Source organism: Limulus polyphemus, unplaced genomic scaffold (genome assembly GCF_000517525.1).
Source record: "Limulus polyphemus unplaced genomic scaffold, Limulus_polyphemus-2.1.2 Scaffold11243, whole genome shotgun sequence".
NCBI classification, from domain to species: Eukaryota; Metazoa; Arthropoda; class Merostomata; order Xiphosura; family Limulidae; genus Limulus; species Limulus polyphemus.
Window position 1 is genome coordinate 220 of NW_013676853.1, and position 2,587 is coordinate 2,806.

Genomic DNA, 2,587 nt, shown 5'->3' on the forward strand with positions numbered 1-2,587 from the left:
TTTACAACATTTTATGCCGCAGATAGTAGTTAGATGCAGTTCAAAGGGCAATAAAACAATAAAATTTAATTATAAATAGATGTATAATGCTAAGAACTTATCCTAAGTTACTTAGGATGAATGAATGTAGAGATTACACAAAGGAAATTTGAGATGAGAAAAAGTATTTTTAATTTTAACATGAAAATCACTTTGCACACGGACTATTCAAAACAAATACTCAATAGATTCATGGACAGATCTTTTTTTTTTTGTTTATTAAAAAAAACCACTACTGAAAGACTACCAAATTTCGTGAATATATACACACTATATCAAAAGTTAGTAGTATCAAATCTATAAAGACTATACGAATTCATTTAATTATATATTACCTATAACCAATAAAAAGCCAAGATTCTCATCTATCAAACAATGTTTTCTATTACGTTGTGTCCTGAACACAGGATAGTCAATTTCACTGGTAGTACAAATTTGGTTCCCACAGGAATGACAACAGCTAGCTTGGATGAATTTGTAACAGCTCTTTTCTCATAGTTAGAAAGCTAGAAAAATTGTGATTGTCAGAGGAAATTGTTTGGTTTATGCATGTTATTATTCTATGTCTTATTTAATTAAATAAAAATTACTTAATGCACTACTACCATTAGTATAAGAAAAAGTAGGGTTAAGTGTCATCAGTAGTTGACAACAAAATATGAATACTCGGGTAAGTACTTTATTTGTTGTTTTTCATTTTTATTATTTATCTATTGTTATAGAAGTAACTAAAATGTAAAAAATAGAGATCTTTTTTAGGTTAGTTAAAGGTTAGATTAGGTAAGATAAACAATATTAATAATATGATAAAAAATATTTCAAGAAGCAACTTGGAGTAGCTCATGGGTAATACAATTCGATAGTATAATGTGAGCTGCACATTTCCCAAGTGGTTTACAACTTATAGTGGCAGGAATAGTGGTTAGACATGGTTCAAAGGGCAATAAAACAATAAAACTTAATTATCTAAGATGTATATTGTCAGGAGTTTAAAGCTAATTAGGATAAATGAATGTAGTTTAATGCTACATTTGAAGTCATTCTAGAAAGAAAAGGAGGGTAATTTAGATTTATTGATTTTTTTTGGTGGTTACAAGGTCAGTCTAATTGACCAACCTTGTATAGAGTTAGGGTAGAGAAAATAACAGATAAAATATAATGTTTTAATGAAATAAAATGTTTGAAATGTTTTAGGAGGTTTCAGAGATTACACAAATGAAATTTGAGTTTTTGAGATGAAGAAAAGTATTTTTAATCTTAACATGAAAATCACTTTGCATGTGGACTATTCAAAACAAATATTCATGGACAAATCTTTTTTTTTTTAGTTTCTTTAAAAAACTTCACTAAAAATATGATCTTTTGTATGTGAAAGGCTTATGTTTACTGAAAGACTGCCAAATTTTGTAAATATACACACACTATATCAGAAGTGGAGAGAGAGTTAAGTGATCAAATTCTGGCATACATTAGTGTGTTTGTATATATATATATATATATTGAGAGCATTAAACATATATTGACTGACAGTAATGTCTCAATATCAGTTTGAATGGTTTCTTCATAATTTATAATATTACATGTATATTTGATACTGGTTATAAGAAATTGTAACTTTTGGAATTAAAATAAAAAGAAATATGCATTTAAGATTTGTGTTTTTCATGTACCTTGTAAAATACTAATTTTTATTTTATGCTATTGAGACTTCGTGATTATAAAACTGAGATTGTCTCTTCTTGTAGTGTCTACACTTTCACACTACTACATAACTGCTTATTCAGATTTTGTATTTTAATTTCTACACTGATGGACTACTATGTAAATGCTGACTCAGGTTTTCTTTTCTATTATCTATACAATTGCTGACTTAGATTTTCTTTTCTTGTAGTGTCTTCACTGGCTGATTATGTCGTATGTGCTGACTCAGATTTTCTCTTTTCTGTAGTGTCTACACTTGCGGATTACTACGTAATTGCTGGAGTGGTTTTTCAGGCTCCAGATGTTGGCTCAGTGATTAATTCACGTCTGGTGAGTTTGTAGTTATCAGTGGTTGTTTTGCCTACTTAGCTTGTTCCTGTACTAATCATCTACTGTTCCACTAATCATGGGATGAGTAAACAACCCTCCACTAAAAAAAGGCTATCTCTTTGTTTTGAACCCTGTTGTATGATGGAAAATATAATGTGAAAAACACTAAAAGTTTATTTTTAACAGTTGGAATGTGTCGCACACAATGAAAAACATAAGTTTATGATTGTAGTTGACAATTTTATGGTAAATTATTAAACTAGTATTAAATACAGATTTAACCCTCAAAGTTCTCTCTGTTTTTATATCATTCACTACTGGTGGGTAGAGCTGGACTATTAATCCATATGATCAAATGCTGCTGGACAAAAATTAGTTTCACATAAAATAATCAACTAATCAAAATTGGTGTTTTTGATTATTCCAACTATTCAAGTGAGAATAATAAACTCATTGAATGTAATCAATTAATGTGCTAGGTGATTGCTAAATTCCACATATTGTATCATATTTAGTT

At 28.8% G+C, this 2,587-nt stretch overlaps 1 protein-coding gene across 1 annotated transcript in view; it reads left to right on the forward strand.

The window, feature by feature from the left end:
• Window positions 1–1,930: 1,930 nt before the first annotated feature.
• The window catches only part of LOC106476689 (mediator of RNA polymerase II transcription subunit 6-like), a gene marked incomplete at its 5' end in the record, with an annotated part of 11,645 nt that continues 10,988 nt past the window's right edge, over window positions 1,931–2,587 (forward strand). Inside the window, one exon of the mRNA XM_013937324.2 lies at window positions 1,931–2,070. Coding sequence (XP_013792778.1) covers window positions 1,931–2,070 — 140 coding nt within the window. The remainder of the gene's footprint in view (window positions 2,071–2,587) is intronic.